General features: G+C 42.1%; 1 protein-coding gene across 3 annotated transcripts in view; it reads right to left on the bottom strand.

The window, feature by feature from the left end:
• Positions 1-4,822: 4,822 nt before the first annotated feature.
• PDE7B (phosphodiesterase 7B) overlaps positions 4,823-21,774 on the bottom strand; it is a 324,787-nt gene continuing 307,835 nt past the window's right edge. For all 3 annotated transcript variants that reach the window (XM_047733036.1, XM_047733037.1, XM_047733038.1), the window contains 5 exons: positions 21,166-21,257; positions 18,690-18,834; positions 16,492-16,588; positions 12,380-12,460; positions 4,823-8,538 (listed from right to left, as the gene is read on the bottom strand). In XM_047733036.1, the coding sequence (XP_047588992.1) occupies positions 8,324-8,538; positions 12,380-12,460; positions 16,492-16,588; positions 18,690-18,834; positions 21,166-21,257 (630 nt within the window). In that variant the 3' untranslated portion in view covers positions 4,823-8,323. The remainder of the gene's footprint in view (positions 8,539-12,379; positions 12,461-16,491; positions 16,589-18,689; positions 18,835-21,165; positions 21,258-21,774) is intronic.

The following is a 21,774-nucleotide window of genomic DNA, read 5'->3' as shown; positions in this document are numbered from 1 at the left end:
GAGAAACTTGTGTGTTTAAGCCATTGATCCTCAAACTTCATGGGCTATGAAGACTTCTTTTCTCCGGGTAATGCTTAAGCAACTTTTGGCACACCCAGTTTTTAAAAAAGGATTTATTTATTTGAGAGAGATAGAGAGAATTAAAGAGAGAGAGAATGAAAATGAGAATGAGCAGGGGGAGGAGCAAAAGGAGAGGGAGAAGCAGACTGTGGAACCTGACCTGGGGCTTGAATTCCCCAAATTCATGACCTAAGCCTAAATCAAGAGTCAGATGGTTATCTGACTGAGCCACTCAGGCACCCTGGCGGACACATTCCCTTCCAGCCCCCACCGCCCGCCCAGTTTAGTATTTATTATTATTTAGTATTATTATTATTATTTTAACATATAATGTATTATTTGTTTCAGGGGTACAGGTCTGTGTGATTCATCATCTTTCACAATTCACAGCACTCACCATAGCACACAGGCTCCCCAGTGTCCACCCAGCCACCCCATCCCTCCCACCCCACTGTACTCCAGCAACCCTCAGTTTATTTCCTAAGACCAATAGTCTCTTAAGGTTTGTCTTCCTCTCTGGTTTCAACTGCATTTTTCCCTCCTCTCCCCTATGATCCTCTGTCTTGTTTCTCAAATTCCTCAAATCAGTGAGATCATATGATAATTGTCCCTCTCTGATTGACTTATTTCGCCTAGGATAATACCCTCTAGTTCCACCCACGTTGTTACAAATGGCAAGATTTCAGGTTTTTGATGGCTGTGTAATATTCTATTGTGTGTGTATGTGTGTGTGTGTGTGCGTGCATGTGCATACCATATCTTTTTTATCCATTCATCTGTTGATAGACATTTAAGCTCTTTCCATAGTTTGGCTATCATGGACACTGCTGCTATAAACATGTGCCCCTTCAGATCACTACATTTTTATCTTTGGGGTAAATACCCAGTAGCACCATTACTAGGTCTGGCAGACATATTTAAAAAAAAAAATTTTTTTTTAAAGATTTTATTTATTTATTTGACAGAGAGAGATCACAAGTAGATGGAGAGGCAGGCAGAGAGAGAGAGGGAAGCAGGCTTCTTGCTGAGCAGAGAGCCCGATGTGGGACTCGATCCCAGGACCCTGAGATCATGACCTGAGCCGAAGGCAGCGGCTTAACCCACTAAGCCACCCAGGCGCCCTGGCAAACATATTTTTAAGCAATTTTGAAAATGTTAGTTTAGAGGAACAGAATCTATTTTAGGGTCATTTATTTACAGAGACTGTAATTGACTTCTCTGCCTCTGTTGTCCATAGCCAGAAAGGATCTGATGAAGTTGCAAAAGGAATGGCCACTGGAAACTTCTATAGATAGGATTTGTAGGATATGAATGGAATTTATGAAAACGTGACAAGTTATCAAATTTTGTTTGCTAACTAATCCTTTCTAACCAGGATTGTACTGTCATCAGTTCTAGGAAGGGCTTAGATTAAACAGATGATTGTCTCTGACTGGGCTGAGTATTTACTTTATAATAAAAAAAGTTCCTTATATTCCCTGGTCTTATCAGTGTATCCTTAGTTGCCCGAAGAACACTGTCTTCTTTTATAATCATTTTTACAATATTTTGCCTATATTTTATAAGGATTATTTCATGATCAAGCTAGTCACCTATAGATATAATCATACCCAATGCCTATTAAGCATTCTTGTGTTTTCTTTTGCACAAAAACTGTACAACCTAGAGAAAGTAAAAGGTATATCCCGACCCTTACTTTGTATATTTGTTTTAAATGATATAGGAATTTACATTTGTTGAGGATGCTCTATTATAAATCATGCTGTATGTTTTATATATGTTTTCTAATTTTGACGTCACAACCACCCTGGAAGGTAGGTGTTACTCTCATTTTACACGTGAGGAAATGGAGGCTCAGAGAGATCAAACAAATTATCTGCCTGGAGTTAAGCAGCAAGTAATAACAAGGGATTTGAATTCTGGTCTGTTGACCTCAGTGCCCACACTTTTAAAACTCTAAGCATAAATAAATAAATAAATGAATAAATAAATAAAACTCTAAGCATTGTCTCCTTAAAAGAGGAAAAAAATTACTGAAGATTAAATCTTGCCATACTAGAACTTAAAACATTCCAGGCAATTGAATCCAAGACACATCGTTGCTTAGACAACTGAGACAAGGCAATAATGCATCTTCAAATCCTATCAGCTAAAACTTAAAATTTTTCTAATATCTCTCCGGCTTAGTTTGAAAAAAAAAAAAAAAAAAAATCCCGTCATGGACTGTTCTGTAGCTAAAAGCTCCCTGGGTAGTCATTGCTCAAATGTCCATTACATTCTCATGGAGGCAGGACTGTGTCTTCTCCTTGCTCTGACAGCATGTTACTTGAGGAGTGCCTCTGCTTTTGGTCCTGCTGTGGGACAGATGGTGAGCACTGGCTGAGAACGAGTCTGGAAATATGAGTGGTGTGTGTCCGGGAGGCACCAACTTCCACCCACAGTGGAGCCTACGAAAAAGCAACGAAACTTTCAGGGCCGGACTCAGAAGAACAGAGCCATCATCAGCCAGAAGTAGAGCATATGCAAAGGAGATAAATGATTCTTCTTTTGTTTTTAGGGCCTGTTTCCTTCACAGAAATTTTGGACAGAATAGCAAACAGAAGATCCACTATCTTCCACTCTAGAGTATAGAAAGCTAAGCTAAGGTCATGGGCAGCTGAGACAGAGCTTTCATTTGAGGAACAGATTGAAGGGGTAATCATTTTATCCCACCTTGCAAATAAATAAATATATAAGTTAATCAACTCTTTTAAAAAAATATGAAAATGAGTTTGACTTCCTAACATAAAATCACCAGCTTTTCTTCACTGCATTTCCCCCCCATATATTCTTCACATACTTACACACGTGTGAATGGCTGTTTGCCAAACTTCTTGTCATTGATGAGGAGAGAACTTGCATCTCTTGAAAAGCCTACCACATACTAGACAGAATATTCGGTTGGTGCTTTTTGTATTTGGTCTTTTTTAATTGCCACAACAATACCATGAAAGATATTACTATCTAGAAATACATTTTTTTTTTTAAGTAGACTCCACACCCAGTGTGGGGACCAACATGGGGCTTGAACTTATGATCTTAGGGCTTGAGATCAAGACCTAAGCTGAGATTAAGAGTTGGATGCCCAACCAGTTGAGCCACCCAGGTGCCCCTGTCTGGAAATAATTTTATAGATGTTCAGTATCTTCCCTGAAGTCTCAGAAAAATTTAGTGACTGAATCAAGATTGGGACCCACTATTGTCTTGAAGGAGAGGAAGAAATATTCCTCAGTCCCAGGTTTTTCTAGTTGAACTAAGAATTACATATACGTGAGACAGATTAACAGGAGAAAAACCCAAAATTTGATGATGTGCCCATGGAGGCCCAATAATGAAACTGAGACCTAAAGAAATGACCAAGGCTGGCAGTTTTACACTCTTTACATAAAGACAATAGGTTGGGAGGAATTGACAAGATGAAGAAAACTCAATTTTGGAAGCTTCAATTAGTAAAGAATGCTAAGCAGAATTTGGGCTGGGGTAGCAAATTAGTAGAGTGTGAAAAGTTGTTTACACAGCCTTCTTGGCTCTAAATTTCCCATCTCTGGTGACAAGGATGTCTTTACCTTTTGGTACAGGAGGCTACCTTTACACATGGGAGATTTAGTTCCTGCTTTCAGGGGGACAGAGGATGGTCTGAGTATCCTTCTTACGTAGGCTGTCACGTAAGTAACTTTTATTTAAAATATTCAATATGCTGACACGGCACATTTTGGGGCAACCTGCCCTTGGCCCCTACAGTCTCCAAGCTTATCTATGTTCTGCTATGTTGTACTCGGGGAGAGAGCTTTATCGGTGGCTGAGGCCTTACAGGTGTTCTCACAGATTCTCTAAGAAGCATTCATTGGCTGTGCTGGTCTCTGACACAGTCTGATTTCTCCTGGAGAAATGGAGTTTTTTTATATCTCAAGTATCTAGTGCAACCTCTGGTACATAGTAGATCCTCAATCAATATTTGTGGAATTGAAATTCAATTGCTCACATAGGCTTGACTTAGTGCACAATGTCTCAGCTAGGTTCTCGGGGCCATTTGAAGACCATGTCTGACTGTTATTTGGAAAACCACTGGGTTCTCAATTTGATTTTGATCTTATGATATCAAATATCCACACATGAAAAAGTAGCTTTGTTTTCAGACACAGGGAAGCCTGAAGGGGGTGAGATTCTGTATCTAATCTTAATAAAAAGGGACATGAAGAGACCATGCAGATACAAGGTTGTTTCTGGGAAGCAAGGGTGGTGGTTTTTTTCTCCTCTATTTCTAGATGGGTTTAGGACACTCAGTTGTCCTTCCTGAACTGTTCTATTGTTCTTGATGGTTTCTAGTCCTGAAATCTGCAAGACCATATTTTTCACAGGTAATTATTGAATGAAGTCAACTTTGTCTTTACAACCTAATCCATTGTACCTCATTCGCACTCATATATGAGTTTGACAAATGTGAAACAGAAAAATATCAGGACTCAGGGGAAGTGTAGAACTGCATGGTGGGAGAAAGAGAGCCCTCTTTCTTGAACTTGAGACTAACTGGCAGGTGATGCCTTCATGGACAGGGCTGTTTCTGCAGCCCCAAGTAGGATGAGTCATATGAAGACCATGTCTGAATCTGTGCATTTTTCCCTTGCAAGTTTCCTCTCCTGAACAGTTGGCCTTCATTGTTGAATCTGATTGTTTTGCTGATAACATGTTACCTGGTGAGAATCAGTATATTTTCAAGCTTTGATGTTTTTAGGAAATTATCTTTATTTTCAATCGTTGATCTAGACATGCCAATGGATATTTAGGCCACATTTTGAGCAAAACCCACAAGGTGTTTGTTTGTTTGTTTTCCAAATCTCACATGTGTACACAAAACAACACAATTTTAAGGGTTTGCTTAAAAGAACAGAACATAAGAAATACAGTGAGACACAAGCTCATAACCAAATTCAAATCAGTGAGCAGATCTGATTCAACAAGAGAAAAGATTACAAAACAAGTCTGTGTTTTGTAGGAAGCACTATCTGAAGACAGTGTCGCCAGACACACTCCAAATGCCTTTGTGGGAAGCCTTAAGCAGGTGGAAAGAGAGCTGGATTTTTACTCAGCCTGGAGGAGTTCCGGTAGGTTAGGGCTTCATGAACAAGTTTCTGTGTATTCACGGGTTCTGTTAAAGGAAAAGCAGGCTTTGACAATCAGACCTGGCAGTGATATATATTCTCTCTTAATTTGATCTGAACTCTGTTTTGCTTACTAAAAATAGCCCTTTGATTCCTTTCTTCTCAAGTAATGACAGAATTAAACTTGGTAAGTCAACTATTGGTGGTCCATGGACCAGGAGGAGAATATAAAGATAAAATCCATGCTTGATCCAACAGCTGTGTCTGAACTAGCAATGAACTCCTCTATCGAAACGGAGCCACTACTAGGCAGGAAAAAAAAAAAAAAATTCACATTCTCTTTCCTTTCTTTTTTTTTTTCCTTTTTTGCCAAAAAGTAAGGAACTCAAGAAAACTCCAGATGGTTGAAAGAAGGACAAAAATGCATCTAGTTTATGCATCATGTCTCCTTCTACTTCAAATTTGGATTGTACTAGTAGCTGCATCATAGTCGGATATCTGGTGGTTTTCTCTGTGAGCTCTTCTTCAAGACCTAATTGTAACATAGACTTCTGTCCTATGAACTTGGAACTACTAAAAATGCCTCCAATCTTACTTATTTAAGTTACAATATAAATATAATTTAAACAAAGTCCATTTCTTAAACCCAAGACAGAGGTCCCATTCGCTCAAATAGCATCTTCGCTTTTCTCCACTGTACCATCCTTGACAATTGCTTTTCTTCATTTGATCTCAGGTACGTTAAACACAGACCACTCAAAAGCTCTCTCTGCACCATCAGACCAAAGTAAGAGAGATTCAGAAGCAGGAATACATTCAACATTTTCTCTTTTGAGGCCTCACCAAGCTGAGAGCTCCAGAGGATTAAAGCAATAAAGAATCCTGTGTCAGTTCACAGCTATTACAGAGAAAAAAAAGTTAGTGTTGAGATTTCACAACTTCTCTCTTACCCATATCAACAATTTCAACTTCTCATCCACCCATTTCGTGAGGTTTTTCACACTTTCCTTAGTACCATCTGACAATCTCTCCTACTTTAATGAAAATATAACCAACTTTCCAAAATGTCCCCTAAACCTTCACTCGGCAAGCCTCAGTGTCTCTACAGAAACTTAGTACAAACCATTTAGTTTCCAACATTTCATTTGTATGTTAGGAGGGGAGAAAACCCACAAGAGTTGCAAGTAGGAAACGAGAGTTAGCTGTCAGTTTGTCAGCTTGCAAAATAGCTCGATAGTGGCAGAAATGATCACATTATCATTCTCCCACTACAACATTATTTAGGGTAAGAAGAAAGGGACATGCCAATTTTCATGTAACATTATTTAAGTTAGAACTTTGAAAGAAAAGGTTGAATGCACAGAGCTCAGTCACCAGAGAAGGATGCGGTAACAAACTGATTTTCCGACCAAGAGTCTGCCGAAAAAAATGACCAACCAGATTCCAAGGTGACTCTGTTAGCTAGAACGGTAATGAATCACGATGACCTGCCAGGAAGGTAAATTCAGTCGCAAAACTGAAATGTTTTCTTGACTTCAATAATGTTAACTTCAGCTAGATAATTGAGTAGTTGTTCACACGAAATTAAGGAAAAAGAAAAATCCAGTTACTGTTAACGCCAAAGAAATGCACGCCAACCATAAACCAAAGGTGCTTTGGTACTGTAGCCATAACAAACAAAGTGTGGTGGGAGAGCAGGGAGTTCCCTGATGGTTAGATGACAGGGTCATAGAAGGTTTGTGAGACCTGCCGTGTCTCCTGCGAGGTTGACACGTCGCCACGGTCCAAGACAAGAGTCACATAAACACGAGCTTATCAGCTGGCTTGTTAAAACAGTGTGCAACATTGCTGTGTTGAAAAGTGACTTCAGGCTTGTTGGAAGGTCCCATTAATCTGAGGAAATGATGCTTGGTGCCATAGATAAAAACACTATGGTCTCAAGCGGAATGCATGTGAAGTTTCCAGAATATTTCCTCAAAGACTTTAGTCAGTTTTGGTTTGTGACCTTAGCTGGAAAGCACAAAGATGGGCATGGGAAGGCAGTTCAGAAGGACATCTGTGAGGATTTAAGTCGGGCAGCTTTCAGAAGATGAAAGATGTTTAAAGTTAAGGCCTTTATCTGCAAACAATAGTATATTAATAAACTCTATACCAGATTTACAAATGCATTCTCTTGTATGAAAACTAACAGTATTCTGTTCACAGTGCCATTATTGATACAGGTAGCAATCCCATAATACTCATGTATTTTGGCATGGGAATCAGTAGCGCTTGGTATTTACAGAAAATGTACACGTGTGCATATAAACATGTCATGGAATCTGAGTTGTAGATAAAAGACAGATCGGCTAATGGTGCAAAGGAATGAACTGTACAGCACCTTCCCCTCGGATCGGAAAGGAAACGTGGTTTCTTAAATTGAACAGATGCCAAATCTCTGACCCCAAGTGGCATCAAGTCAGTAACAAAACAATGAACCCCCTGTTCAAGATTGGGTACATTGAGTAATCCTAGTCCAAAGTTTTAGATCCATTGTCTAGTGCATAAAATATAAAAGTTAAAAAGATTTATTATTATTTTTATAATAATAATTATTATTAAAATAGAAGGTCCTTTCTCTCACGTTCTCATTCGTGCTCTGGCACTTAAGAGCCATCTCCTTGGAGGTCCGAGTATGCTGGTGTTTTTGTCATGCAGATCAGCAGTCAGATGGCAAACGCTAAAAAAAAAAAACCAAAACAAACAAAAAACTGCTCTGGACTCAGCCACCATCGCCTGTCACAGTGTGACCCGGGCCCGAGGAGGACATGGCAGGAGCACCTCTTTCTTACTCCCCAGTCTTCTCCTGGAGGGGCGAACCTGACCCCCTCATTCCCCGAGATCGGCGCCCACGTTCCTGAATCGAGTTGCTTACTTCGGCAGCGAATGCTGAGGTGACGGATGGCTTCTGTACACTTGGAAAAAAGAGAGGAGGCAGGTGAGTGGGAGGAGCGCGGCCTTGCAGAAAGCCCGGGACGGAGCCCAGCATGTGGCTGGCCTGGTGGCCAAGAGCTGCCACCCTCTCAGGAGGCCTCTGCTCCAGGAGGTTCTCCTTTCTGCGCGGAGCGGGGGCGGACTGGCTGGGACTACGGGGCGTCGCCTTTGGTCCCAGTGGGCACGTCGCTGTCAGTCCCCTGGCCCGCGTGCTCCGCGCCGCCGCTCCTGTGGGGCGTGGGCAGCAGGCTCTTCCACTGGGCTTTGTTGTGGGACAGGTGGCGTAGCATGTTCTCCGACAGGGCGCTGGGGCCCGTGAAACGGGCCCACTCCCGGAAAAGTGGCTCCACGATGTAGCTCATGAAACCTAGAACGGGCAAGGCCAAGTTCAGCACCGCGAAGGCGGCGCGACACCCACCCCACCCCCATCATCCCTCCCAGACCCAGCTGGGCTCCCTCTAGAGATACGGAGGCGAAAGCAGATATGCTCCCTAAACTTCGGTTTGGGAGCACCTGGTGTGTCACCCCGAACTTGTTTCTTAACCCCTCGAGCCTCAGTTTCCTCATTTGTAAAAAGGAGCTAGGAAGAGGACCAAACCCCTAGGTTTCTTATGACGAGGAAATGACTTCACGCAGGTGAGATGCTCGGAAAGCTCCCGGCACGTAGTAAACCCTCCATACCTTTGGCTGTTATTTGCGGAGGGAGAAAGACATCCGAACAGAAAGGTAGGAAAAAGTCCGTGTTGGAGCTAAGGAGGGGGTGCGGGAGAGGAGGAAAGGGGGAATGATATCAGGAAGGGGCATATGGTTGCTGTAGATCCATGGGGAATTCATGTGTATTCATCTGTAAAAATTGATTTACAGCTTTGTCTTACTCTCAGTTATGTTAAGCAACTAAACGGAGCTTCACTCATTTTTGATAGGGATTTTTACCTGTATAAAATCCCTACGTTAATGACCAGATAAGAATGGTTGATATTCGATATGTCTGTTCTCTTAATTTCAATGTTAGGGTCTTTCCATATTAAATATGATTTATTAAAGCCAAGACGACTTTCAGTCTAGGCTGGAATGACTGGAATCATCACAAACTTGGACATAGTTAGGTTTTACTGAAATGTAGGTGTGGGGAGAAAGTGTTTTTTAGCATAATGAATTTTCCACTAACTGACAATGTATGTTTATGAGGCTGTGAATTATAAGGCTTGATTTGATTATCTTTTTATTGAACAAACAGCAGATGCTTGGCCTTTGAGGATGCTACAGAGATGGAAAAAGGATGGAGGCATGCAAAGTGTTATTTCACATTTCTGCATTATCTCATCGTACATGAAATATGATTTAAGTAGTATGAGATCATTTTAGATCACCCAAACCTGACTGAGGAGGAAATTTAAGCCAGTGATAAGGTTATATAGGGAGTCACAAGTAAGGATTCCCTTGAATTTTCTTGTTTACTATTCCTGAATTTTCTTCACTTCCTTCATAATCTCCATATCTAATTTCTAATATCCTTCACCGTACAAGAGATTTGATATTAGAAAGATGGTTCACAAAATGATACTATTCTCAGGTTTAAAGTGTAGATATTTATCAGGTGTACCTTCATATCAAGAAGCTACAAATCCAACATTTAAAAATCTGGTACTTGAAAATCAACTCATTTTCTTCCTGGCGTTCTTGGGGAATTATCCCCCATATATCTACTTGTCCGATATAAAGACCGCTCATAGTAGATTAGGCAAGCCCATTTTGAAGTCTGAGTAGACACCAGGAGGTACTTTTTCAAATGAAAGTGACTTCCGCATGATCACATTTGGGAAACTGTTCCATCCATTCCCAGTGCATTATGCCAAGCTCTCTCTTCTAAGCAAGGGAGGGACTGCCTGCCTGGATTTTGTCCTCCTGGAAGGCTGGGAGGGGGAAGGGGAGGTATGGTGGCCTCAGAGCAAACAGGGAATAAAGGCAAGCCTCCTTCTCCTCCTCCTTCGATAGCTTTCACCAATTAGAGATTCATTTGATCTAATATCTTCTTTCTAAAATGCAGAATTCACTGGAGAGAGGGAAAGGGATTTTAAATCCCACTTCCACTTGGGCGAATATGAATGACTTAAACAGAAAATCAGATCCAAACCTGAGATGGCATGTGGGGAAATTCTCACTGTGGATTAGGACAGGAAAAAAGGAGACAGTTACAGTCCCGGGGGAATCAGGGCAGAGGACATAGCTGCCTTACTTAGGACCCACTGGCAAAACCCTCATTTGGGAGGCTGAAACCTGCAGCTCCCATCAATCAGACTTTATCTTTGGATTTTTCCAGTTTAACCTGATCTACACCTTCATACCACACCTCCCAACCCTGACCCTACAGAGCCCGGGGATGTGGAACAGAGATCAAGAAAGATTCATGTACGAAAGGTTGTTTTAGCATCACCTTCTCTTTCTCTTTCTCTTTATTGGTGTGCTGCCTCAGCCTCCCCGAGCCTTTCCTAGTCACTCAATCCCCACCCCATTTTAAAAACAGGTATCTATGGTAACCACATTTTCCTATGCTGAAAACCAGGACATATGATCTGACAAAATAAGTGTGTTCTCATGACAACAACAGGGTAGAATCTCTAAAATCAGGACTGTCTTGCAAATCCAGGTTGTGTGCTTAACAATGTGAATGCTTTTCACAAAATGTCTTTAGCAGGAGCCTGGTAAATTTCTTTCTAGCCAGAGTGTTAACAATGGGGGGGCGGGGCACAGAGTTGGGATTTTGGTCAGGGTCTATTCCTTTTACATCGCATCTGCAGAACCTCCATAACCAAGGGAACATGGAGGGGGGATTGGCTCCAGGGAGACCAAGGTTGAATTTCTATTGATGTTACTCCCTTCCCTGCACTGCCCCCCAGGGATTCTGTAGCTATGTCATCACCCTGGATTCTTCCTGGTTGGTGGTTTTTTTTTGGGGGGGGGGGTTTGTTTGTTTGTTTTTCTTTTCTTTTTGTTTTATAACACTCCCACTTTTTCCTCTTTTGGGTGGAAGAATCAGTTTAATTTTAAAAACAATACAACAATACTAAGGGCAATTTGGAAGAAAGATGGATCACCAATAATCCCATAATTTCAACATACCTATTTTAATATTTACATCCGTCATTCAGATCTTTGTAACTAGGTTAATTTTGTTCCTATTCCCAGAGGATGACTTTATGACTCTTTTGTGGATGAGATTTGACTCATAGTGACTATAAGCATATTATTATTTGACTAACTTGCTCTGGTTTTCTTAATTTTCAGTTTAACTTTTTCCGATGCCCTGTTCCTTCCCAATAGAGGCTTTAAGCCTTAATCCTTGCAGAGGGCTGCAGCCCTGTGAAGGCATTAAACTCTCTGAGGTCTGTGGGAAGTGGTACATGTCAGGGTTCTAGTTTATGACTAAAAGAGTTCAAGTTCTGAGTTTGGCTTTAATTGGAAGGAACTGCAAGGAAATGAAGGACTTGCTTTAAGTATAGATGGAATTGGAAAAGTATTTTAAGAACTGATAGAAATTCATACTGTATCAAAAATATTTCCTATGTGCCTGAAATTTCCACCATTTGATTTCTTTAATAGTTTCATGTAATATAAAGTAATTATTATGTTAGATGCATTAGCATCACAGTTGAACATTTTATTGCAATTGATACTTGAGAATAAGACTGAAAATAAGTTTTTAAGTGGAAAGTGGAGAAGCAGGGGACCTTGGGCTACAAGCAATAACATGGTTTGCCGAGCACACGCCTTCGGATTGCGTTGGGGATGAAAGGTAGTGGGGCAGACTGGAAGGGTCCTCAAGGTTCATTCTGCCGACTTCCCACTCTTTAAGTCCTAAACAGTGCGAACTAATCGTTTCTCAGAAGCAAATAGTTGGTTCTTAAGACTTTCCTTCTACTCAATTTGGTTTTGATTTGATTCTGAACTACAAAGTTAGTACAGTTTAGTTAAGGGTCTGTAACAAAGACTTTACTCCATTTTTCGTAGTTTTTTAGTTGGTAATTACCCAGTAGATCAGTCATGGTTAGACTGTTTATTTGGACTTAGCCATTCATTAAACCTCCAGTTTGGATCTTTCAAAGGCTGCATGTAGATTTTTTTTTTTTCTTTGTGACTCTGGCAGAGCTGCCAAAAGTACTTATTTAAAATTAAAACTGAAAAAAAAATTAAAACTGAATTCAACTCACCAATTTGTATACTAGGGATTGAATCTTTCTGTTGATTACAAAGCGGACTGATTTCCAGTTCAAATTTCTGTTCAAGGTCACCTAAGAAGAAAGACGAAGAAACACTGGTAATCTAGAATATGTAAAAATGTGTTGCTAGCTTTAGTGATCTCGTTCAAAGAAGTTATTGTAGGAATTACTGTTTGCTGCCTATTACCATTAGGAACTCTCTAGCACCCATTTGCTCTGGTAGCTTCTGTGAAAATTTTAAGATATCAGAGTGTCAATTGACCATGTACAATAGGCTTGTTGTAAATGAGTATGCTCTGGGGCTAGAATAAACCTTTGACCAAGATCTGTAAAAACAAGGATACAAGTAATGAGCAATTTCCTACATGGAATGGAAGTTCTGACTTTAAGTTACAGTTAAAGTGAATAGATTTTGTGCTCTCCCTGCCTTTCACCCTGCCTGACCCTAGTCCGATTTCCTCTGAACCAGGAATAGTGAGTAGACAGGAAATGGGAGTGAGGGACTAGAAAATCTCACTCGAGGAACATCTCTGTCTGTAGCTACAATATTGAGCAGAAATAAAGGTTATCTATCACCTTTAATCTGACTTAGTGTCACCTAGTGTAACTAAAGTTTAAAAAAAAGTATAAAAGTCAGAAAAATATTTCTTTTTAATGCCTTTGTCAGCTAGAAGGCCAAAGGCCAAGTGTACCATCTGAAGCTTCATCAGAATACTTTATCAATCCTTTGGGGGGTGAAAGATTATGGGTCACCTTTGCACTGGGAAAAAGAATCTGGTTAATCAGTAGAGAAGCTGTTTCTTAGAAATATTAGCTGCGTTCACAGAGGAGATCTAAATACAACATTAATATCATGCTTCATGTGTGTCAGGCATTATTCTAAACATTTTACATATGTTAATTAATTTCATCCTCATAACAACTTCATTATAGTACCCATTTTACAGATGAAGAAACTGAGATGAGGGGAAGTATTCTGACTCAAGTTGTCACACTACTAGTAAATGGGGGACCCTAGGTGCCAACCTAAAAGTCTGGCTCCAACTATCTGCACTTAACAGCTGAGCTAGGGTCTCAGAGATGCCGCACCTCTGTCATTTGTTTTAAGCCTTGTAACCATGAGTCCTGTGGTCCCTTGGGCCCTGGTTATTCTCAAGACCGAGGTAAGGAAATCAGTCTGGATTAACCTGAGGAATCCGGGGAAGCCAGATGATAATAGCTTTCTGAGGACAGGGCATGACATCATTTAATATTAAAACGACTTCTACTCCTTACCTCCATAATTCTATTCATCATGATTTTTCAGTCAGCTTGACACTTTGGAGGAATTGTCTTTGATTTCTCCCTTCCCATCACCCTCCATATTGAGGCATCAAATCCTATTTATTCCTCTCTCAGAATATCTTTTTTTCCCCTATTCACACTCTGCCTGTCTCTATTCTGGCTTACTAATAACTCACTTTTAGTGTTTGCTTCTTGGTTGGTTTTCTTCCTTCAGTATTTCTTCTACTTCAATTACATATGTTGCCTCTATTGCACTTTTTAAGGTGACTCTCATTGTCATGTTCTCTACTTGAGCCTGGTTGGCGTACAAATCCCCAAATCCCCACATTCTTGCTTTCTATGAGTCCAGGTTGCTATATGAAGCAGGTCCCCGTTTCAGTGCTTTTGTCCATGTCTACACCTGCCTAGCCAGAGCCGCAGCATCCAACAGGACTTTCTACAATGATGGAAATGTCCTCTGCACTGCCCACCGTAGTGGCTTTTTGCAATATGATCAATGAAACAGAGGAACTAACATGTAAATTTAATTAATTTAATTATTTTAAATTTAACTAGTCACATATGCTTCATGGCTCTCCTACTGGAAAATGTAGGACACTAACTACACATCCTCCAACACATCCAATTCAGATTCTTTGTCCTCAGCACCAATCTTCTCCTGTGACCTCTACCATGAGATGCCATCCAGTTAGATCATTTATTCATTCAGCATAGACTTCTAAAGCACTGTACATTTCAGATTCTTTGTTAATCAGTGTAGAGAATGGAGAGAAAAGTTGCATCATTTGGCTACTCCAGGAAATTTACTGCCTACTACTACTGCCTACACTTTATACTATCTTGAGGTTCTGAACCTTTAACTATACTTCTTTGTATCCTTCACGACCCCTTTGTGGGGCTTTGTACATAGAGGAGTTAATAGTTGTGCTGGGGTTTAACAAGGCTGGAAGCAGATGTTCAATAAAAACTTTTGGGAATCTTGGTTGATGGAGACGACATCAGCCGGTGGTTACAACAGGACAGAGATTCTACTTCCCTAAAACATGGAGAGGAAGGAGTTGAATGATGTTCAGAATCCTAATTTCTGTTCTCAGAATTTAATGCTATTTTCCTAATTCATGGGATGTCATCCTTCTTCCCTGCTAAGTCCTCAACCTTGATTTTAGAGGTTTTCCTTTGCTCAGCGTCATGAGCCATTAAAGATACTTGGGCTAAGACTATGAGCTGTCTGTGGAAACCCAAATTCTGCCAGGAGACACGCCAGAGCAAAGTGAATGGAAGCTCACCTTTTGTGGTCAGGGTTACACATGTTCTAGATTGTTCTATCTTGTAGCATTGCATGTGCATATATTGTTAGGACAACAATGGGTTTTGGTAAAGAGATCTTACAGATTCTTTTCCTTGGTTGGTCCCATTTACTACATGTAGTTAATAACTTTAACTCCCCAGCTCCGTGGGCCTTACTATCTGCCCAAGTGACATGGCCCCCTGCCTCAAGTTGCTTGCTCATCATTCAAATAAGAGGTAAAATAAGCAAAGGAAAGGGTTAAATGTCAATCAGTGCCATCTGGAGCACACGACTGAGTCAAAACCAAGAGGGACAGAGTAGAATCTCTTTTCTGCCCCATCATTCGATTTCCAAGCATGAGGATCTTAGTCCTTCTCTCATGTTTCAGTATTTTCCATATCACAGAGTAAAGAAGATACTTGTCTTATTTAAGTCTCCTGTTCCAATTTCATCATATTTCCTTTTGTTTTCTCTCAGTGGAGATTTTATATCATAGGCCACAAGAACTGATTTTTTGACTTCTAGCCACTCACACTCAACTGAAGTGAAGTCACACAGAGTTGTGGGCACTCCATGAGTGCTTTTCCTCTGAGCAAAAGAGATGGTGAGCAGAGACTTCTGGCCCCACGTGAACCCTGTCCCATCTGCTTTGTCTTCTGTCTTTGGGACCATCTCCATGTCACTGACACATCTTTTGATGAAAGCTTCTCCAAAAGGCTCACTGTTGCTACTTGACCTCCCCACGGAGCTGGTATGTGGGACACTTCAGGCTTTATTTGTTCTCAGCCTCTCAAACCTGATCCTGTCACTAACATCAGGGCACTGTTGTGCCTGAACAAACATCCTGAGCACGGAAACCAGGCCTGAAGAAACAAGGCTGTGTTTAAAGGCTGATATCCCACCCAGCGTCAAGATCCTGTTCACTCATTCATAGCCTTATTTCTGAATGAGGTTAATCTCTCAAAAATTATACCTGAACTTGAAGCCATTTCTCTTCTCACTGAGTATGTTTGAGAAGATGAGCTCAATTCTTGGTCAGCTGTGCTCTGTTTCATTATTAACTCTATTTAAGAAAGCCGGGGGGAAGGAAAACAGGAGTCTAAGTCCCATCCGAGTGGAAAACATTGACCCCAAATGGCATTTAGCCTTTAGGTTGTGCTAAGCTCATTAGAATGAAGGTCAGAGCAAAAATCAATCTGTCCCTCACATTCTTATATCCACAGAGGAAAGCCATTAAAAAGATTACATATACATACCTATAAACACACACACACATTTATTTCCCACTTCTGCTCATTTTTATTACCCCTCTTTACTACCTGTTTTCACAGTAAGACAGTGTTATTTATTTTTAAATTATTTCCAAAAAAGGGCTGAATGGTTCGCAGGAGAGTCAAAGAGAAAGGCTGGGATAATAGGAATTGATGAAAGAACAAATGTCACGATAGATTAGCCATTTCTTGTTTGATGAGGCTAAACGCCCAACAGGAACAGGGACGGTGAAAAACTCAGCAGTGGGATCACTACTAACCTTGCCTGTAGAATTCTTCACAGACCCTTTCACTCCATTGCTTGCTCATCTCCCAGATTCTACAAGGATTGCAAATGTCAGCACACTTCAAGGCAATCTGAGAGACGACAGGGCGGGAGAGAAGGTCAGAGGCTGATCTTTCCACAGCCAAGGCGCCCTAAGCCCAAGGGGCTGTCCCACCCGCCAGGGGGCCTCATGGTCCCCAGCCGGTATTTACATAGTGCCTCTTCAGGAAACAGCACTTATTCACCACCACACAAAACCTTCATTCAGAATCCCCACTTTATAGCTTTGAGAAGAGCCACCGTCCAAGGACACGAGCTTCCTGGAGGAGGCCTGGGGTGGGCAGGCCAAGGAAAGCGGGTGGCCTGGCTCCTTCCATCGCCCCACCTCTCTCGAGTGGGGAAGCCACAGGGGCCCCAGCCAGGCTCGGGTGAGATCATTTGGCCCTCATCCTCTCAGTGGCCACACTAACAGACGCCGTGAATCACTTCACTTCTGTGTAGGCTCTCGTGCCTGTGTCTGTGGATAACAAGCGAGCCCCGACTTGCTTATCCAGCCGGGGAGCTAAGGCTATCAAACCTTGGAGCATGTTGTGCCCCAAGCTAATTCTTTTTTTTTTTAAGTTATTATTTTTTAAAGATTTTATTTATTTATTTGACAGACAGAGGTCACAAGTAGGAGGAGAGGCAGGCAGAGAGAGAGAGGAGGAAGCAGGCTCCCTGCTGAGCAGAGAGCCTGATGCGGGGCTCCATCCCAGGACCCTGGGATCATGACCTGAGCCGAAGGCAGAGGCTTTAACCTGCTGAGCCACCCAGGCGCCACGACCCAAGCTAATTCAAAGCTTACCTCACGTTGGTCTGGATCTGGGATGCCAGCTCTTGTCAATAATGCTGACTCTAAGAGGGTTATCTTGAATTCTCAGGAAAGTCCATTCTCTCCCTTAACCACCGACTGCTAAGTTGGGCCCCTGCTAGCGTGTTCTGGCCACCAGCAAAGTCTGTTTGTTTTGACCCGGTTCCTTGGCATCACAGAATCGCTGGCAATGCTGGCATGTGGGAATGCCCTGATCATATTAAAGTTATAAATTTGATTGTTTCCTTATTTCCCGGTTGTCGGGGACGCCAGGCCACGCTGGAGCTGGTGAGGGGCAGAAGTCGCCTCCAGGATGTGCCCTTTGGGAATTCATTGGCCGTAGCAAGCCTTGCTTTTGAAATGCAAGTGTGCCAGCCAATTCTTTCGGCTACTCCCAACTTGGCTGGGAGTCTTGAACACCCGATACCTTGATCTTTGTGGCACTCAGGGACTAGAAGATGAGTTTGGAAAGAAAAGAAGGAAGGAAACCTAGTTCTACAGCTGGGAGGAAGGCATTTCCTAGGAAGGATGGAGCCCTTGGGACAACCAAGAGAGCAGCAGGAAAGCATAGAACAAAAACCACTGCCCAGTTCAGTCTCCTCTGTGCAGCTGCATTTCCCTGGGTAGAGCTGGTCTATCTAGATGAATCCAGGGTCCATCCATTCAGACTTTTGTGCCAAAAGGAAGGAAACAAGACAAGAGAAAATACAGGAAAAGGCTCTGGTTTGGATACCAGCTCAGACCTGCACTCATGGGGTCCACCCGTCCTCTCGTTCTCATGTTCCAAATAGCTCCTTGCCGTGAAAGGAAGCAGAAAGGGTCGCCCTGACACAATTCAGTTCATTCACTTAAGACTAGTTTGTGAGCGTATGAATTTAGGAATAAAAGGAAGTAAAGCAGGGTTTGATGAAATGGGTTTTACATGAAAGAAGGTTACTTGGGTTTCAATTTTGTTCATACTACAGTTAATATAACCTAGTTTTGTGTTATAGAAACAGTGTTTCTAAGTTGCACAGCTATCACAGGGCCACTTTTACATCAAGCCACAAAACGTGGTAGGTTCTTACCATGTATGGTTGCCCCACAGGGCTACTTTGTGGACACTTCGGGGTAAGGAAAAGTGAGGGCTTATCAACTTGAGGACATGAAACCCAGATTTTGCTTGCTTGGAAAACACTTAAAAATTTCATGGGTCTCAGAGCTTTTCATAAAGTCGGTCACTGCTCTAACTGATCCCATGGGGGACACGCCTTCTCACAGGTGCTAAAGTGATTGATCACGTCGCGAAGTGTTTTTACCCAGCAAGGAAGGCAGTGGCTTACTTCGAGGTGGCTGTTGCTTACCTGAAGCATAAAGTGTCTGTCGTGTGCATCCTCCAGTCTTAAGTCTCTATTGTGGAGGTGAGTTTTCAGTCTGGTCAGAAATTCATTCTGCCTGTTGATGTCTGTGGCCAAGATCAAGGAGCCCAGCTGCTGTTCAATATCCTGTCTGCATCCGAGAAAGGGAAAGAGAAAACACACACATACAGCAAATCCTTTGGAGGAGGGTGATCGGTTCTGCCCCCAGCAGGTGGCTTGGACTCTCATTGCCCTTTGATTCTGTTCGTTACCCAGAGTCCAGTCCCTCTGAGCCCAGGGGGCTCTCTGACCCCCGGTCACTTCTGTCTTTGGGCTGGAGGTGCTAGTAACTGCACAGCGAACAGCCGTGGTAGTTTATACATTCCTGTGGTAACCATGGGTCTAAAGACAGAAAATTGGCTAGAAATGCGTGCTTTATGTGGGACATAAAAAACTGGATAGCATCGCAGGAGTTTGGGTTGTGCTTTTAAAGAGTGGAAACCAACTCAAACATTCAGTTTTGCATGGAGAGAGAAAGGGCATGAGGAGAGTAATAATAAGGAAGATAATAACAGTGACTGATTTTATGGTATGAGAGATACACCAATGGAACAAAAGAGGCTAGGAAAGATACTGGAACTTAAAAAAAGAATCATGGGTAATTAAGACACCATTAAAAAATCAGTAGGCAAGCGATATAGTAGTTGACAAACGGTAGAGGGAAAATGAGATATTTTGGAAAAACAAGCAAATCAGAGCTTTACCTCACACATAGAAAGTAATCAATAGAAGAAAAGATCCATAACTATTTTTTAAAATTCATCTTCAAAAATTCAATATATTTAAGTTTGTCTATAACATCGGCGTATAGCAGTCTTTATGAAGCTGATGATCGCTTATGTTTGAAACTATTCTTTACTCCTCAGCTTCCCCCCACCCCTCCATGTTTTAGGTATACGGTGTCATACTTTATATCCCTTTATTTTATAGGGTGCTTAGACCACACAGAGTTGAGTGTTTAGGTATGAAGTAAATATGTCATCCCCAGCCAGGCGGAGAGCAGGAACGTACAAGCAATAGCATATATGGTCTGACCCTTGCCCCTGTCCCCATACCCCTTTTCTTTCTATTGCATAACATTTATTTTTCCTACAAAAGCGATCTATAATGCGGCATCCCACAGAGACATAACAAACATGGCATTTTTATCTGGAATCCATAGGGATGAGTAGACGTATCTCAGTAAAGGAGTGTAACTGAGCAGACAGCAGGATTAAGGCGGGCACAACAGAGACAGTCTGGCCCCGAGTTTTTCCCTCCTTTCCTCCTTTAGTTTTGTTCTTTCCTATCTGTTCTCTCTCGTTCTCTCCCTTATCGTCTTCCTTTAGCTGTCCCTGACATATCCCTCCTCTTTTCTTCTCCTTCTTACTTGATTTCTTACTCGAGTTTTTAGTTCTTTTGCATTTAGTTCTTTGGATCTTTGCAAATGTTCTAGCAAAAGGCGCAGGTCTTAAATCCCTGCATGATGATCGGTTTTATTTCATTCCAGGAGGTAAAAAGCGATCAGAACTGAAATTCTTCCTGCAAATGCCACATTCCTCTGGGTGCTAGGAAACAGCAAGATAGTGTCACAAGGCCAGGAATACATGTAGGAGCCCAGAGCACACTGCCTGTTCTGCAGAGAGGCAACTCGGTGCTTGACTTTAAGTTAGGCCCCCTCAGAAAGATGGGTGCATGGATCTGTCTTCTACTCTCCTCTAGCTGTCCTGGGCTCTGCACATTTAAGTTAACAGGTCAGAATTAGTGGTGGCCTTGGATGATGTTCCAGGAGTTAACTCAGAACCATGTGGAAAATGAGGTACTGGCCTTGGATTCAGGATTTGGCCTAAATACCTGGACGGACAAACAGTGGACCAGGAAACTAGTATTTCCCCTTCTGTTTAAAATGCAAGAGACTTAGGTAAATTAATGGCCCCCAAAATGGCTGGGGCCAATTCAGTTACTTCAACAAAAGACATCCCAGGAAAGAATTTCTGACTTCTGTGTTTGCTAAGACTGGCCATTACAAAACAAACTTTATTGAACTAGTCTTAAATCTAGCTGGAGATCTCCTGTGTTCCCTCTTGATAAATATTTGTTATTTGGATCTTCATGGGAGGACACTGTTGCTAACATAAAAGACAGGAATGTGACAAAGCTGAGCAATGATGCTGAAGAGTGTGAAAGCTGAGAGCTGTTTATTATCCTTCTTCCTGATGTTAGGTCAGAGACCATCCAAGGGCCTTTCAAAGCTCACGGAGAGATTCGGGTTCTGGGTTGCTGTAACGGACACCGAATCTCCTTGGGGTAACCACCGAGCGCAGGCAGGAAGCACAGCCGGCTGGCTCCGTGCCCTTAACCCTGGGGTCTCAAGCGTGCCCTAGAGGATGCGGCTTATCTCTAAGGTGTGGACATCAGTACATTTCATCTCTACACCGCTTACGTCATTTCCTCTGGCAAGTGAGCAAGAAGCCTCGATTCTCGAAGCATGCCGATCGTAGATCGCCAGTGGTGATTCTCCAGCACAGACATATTCTAGAAAGGAAGAAAATCAAAGCCATAAATGAGAGAGAAGTCAGATTCTGATCTTTCACACTGCACACCGTTTCCCTGAGGCCAGTGTTTCCCCTCTAGCCGGTCTATCTCTGATGACAAAGCAGCAGGCGAGAGAAGAAACAGAAAATAGAACCACCGCAGGCTTATAATGATGGTGGGACAGTGGCAGGACAGTGGCAGGGCTAGCCCTTGCTGTCCCTCCCCTGGTGGGTCATTCTCTCTTGCCCCTGCCCCCATTTTTGGTAGCTCAGTCAGGTAGCACTCAATGTAGAAGAAAACAAGGGAAACAGGTAAAAATAGGTAATAATAGATACCGTGAGTCCGTGCGCATAACATAATTCAAGAGTTTACTACTCAGTTGAACAGAGGCAGGCCCCACAAGCTCTGATCCATGGCACTAACCACTGAGAAAATTCTGTGTCTGGTTCAGCCAGGTGGCTGGTGACATATTCAGATTCCTGAGTCCCAGTCAAGATAGTTTTGATTTGGTGGGTTT

Source organism: Lutra lutra, chromosome 6 (assembly GCF_902655055.1).
Source record: "Lutra lutra chromosome 6, mLutLut1.2, whole genome shotgun sequence".
NCBI classification, from domain to species: domain Eukaryota; kingdom Metazoa; phylum Chordata; class Mammalia; order Carnivora; family Mustelidae; genus Lutra; species Lutra lutra.
Note: the sequence above shows the minus strand (reverse complement) of the source record. Positions and strands in the feature narration are given on the sequence as shown.